The 1,511-nt window shown below is 36.3% G+C and overlaps 1 protein-coding gene across 1 annotated transcript; it reads right to left on the minus strand.

Annotated features, from left to right (window-relative positions):
* Positions 1-1,068: 1,068 nt before the first annotated feature.
* On the minus strand, positions 1,069-1,270 carry SARC_15713 (hypothetical protein; the record flags this gene model as incomplete). The annotated part of the gene is made up of 1 exon (XM_014290176.1): positions 1,069-1,270. A coding segment is annotated over one exon (202 nt), but the record flags the coding sequence as incomplete, so codon positions are not given.
* Between the last annotated feature and the right edge of the window lie 241 nt (positions 1,271-1,511).

Consider the following 1,511-nt stretch of genomic DNA (forward strand, 5'->3'; position numbering starts at 1 on the left):
GCATACGTAAATATGCATTCTGCACACACCTCATACGTTTCGAAGGGAGATTATACCCTTCTATATTGGCATTGAAGCCGAGCGACACCCCTGGCTGAAACATATTACTGCCTTGGCCTCCTGATTGTGTGGTGGTAGTGGATTATATTATATACACATGCGTGTAAGTCCATAGCTGCCAAGAATATATGTAACATGAACGTTGGTTAACCCACACACACTTGCACAAATGTATTGTAAACCAAAAAATACGAAATGGCTCACATTTGAACCGAATTGTAAAAGTGGACAACCACGAACATACCAACCTGAATACAATTACTTCATTTACATGTTTGCACAAATTATAATTTAGTACTTTGGCATAAGTAATAATTCGGGCCTCTAGCATCAAATTTGGATTGGGATTTGGATTTGGGACCCGTATTTGGCTTGCGCGCCGGCAAGACAATAACCTGCACGAACATTATCATGTAAACTCGTATCTACATGGAAACATATATATACACATGCAATATATATATATACATATATACCTATATATATACATACTATATAGAGATATCCATATGTACACATACTACATATAGATACGCATGCAATATATATATATACATATATACCTATATATATACATACTATATAGAGATATCCATATGTACACATACTACATATAGATACACATTTTTACATATACTACATGGAGATGTACATAAATACATAAATTAAATAGATACACATATATACAAATGTACATGTATTGCATAGAGATATACATATACTATATAGAGAATATACATATCCAACATGGAGATATTACATATAATATCTGTAAATACATATTTCTGTCGACACACGATTAAGAGAAATCGAACACTGCGACAGGATTTGGTCGTATCCGATTTGCACTATTGCATGCACTCCGACCACCGCCGACACGCCCATGACATGAAGAATTCATATCAACAAACTGAGCGGGTATAAAATACACCAACAAATTAGAAATTTATAATCGAATATATATATATATATATATATATCATATATACACACATAAACATAGCATACTTGCGCCATGGGCATGGGTAGTTGTGATTGCGAGCGGCTTGTCATTGGATTGGTAGTGGACATACGTGACATGATCTCACCGTCTTGTGTGGTGGGGACTGTTGACTCGGTGGGTGGTAGGTCTATGTCGAGTGTGAGCACATCATTCCATTCGGGTTTGTACAGCAACGCCCGTGAATTGCCTTGTGTAGGTAGGGATAAGCTGAGGTCGTTAGTTGTGGTTCAAGGGGGCGGTAGCATACATTCTTACAAACCAATGGGAATACTTGATTATTATTAGCCAATGAAAACGCTTGATTATAGTTAACCAATGGGAACGCTTGATTATTTTTAGACAATAGAAACGCTCTATTTTAAACAAATGGGAACGCTTGATTATTAACCAATGGGAACGTCTGACTATTGCCTAGTAGTGTGAGTCAGATAGTTTGATATTCATTTCA

Source organism: Sphaeroforma arctica (genome assembly GCF_001186125.1).
Source record: "Sphaeroforma arctica JP610 unplaced genomic scaffold supercont1.6598, whole genome shotgun sequence".
Classification (NCBI taxonomy): Eukaryota; class Ichthyosporea; order Ichthyophonida; genus Sphaeroforma; species Sphaeroforma arctica.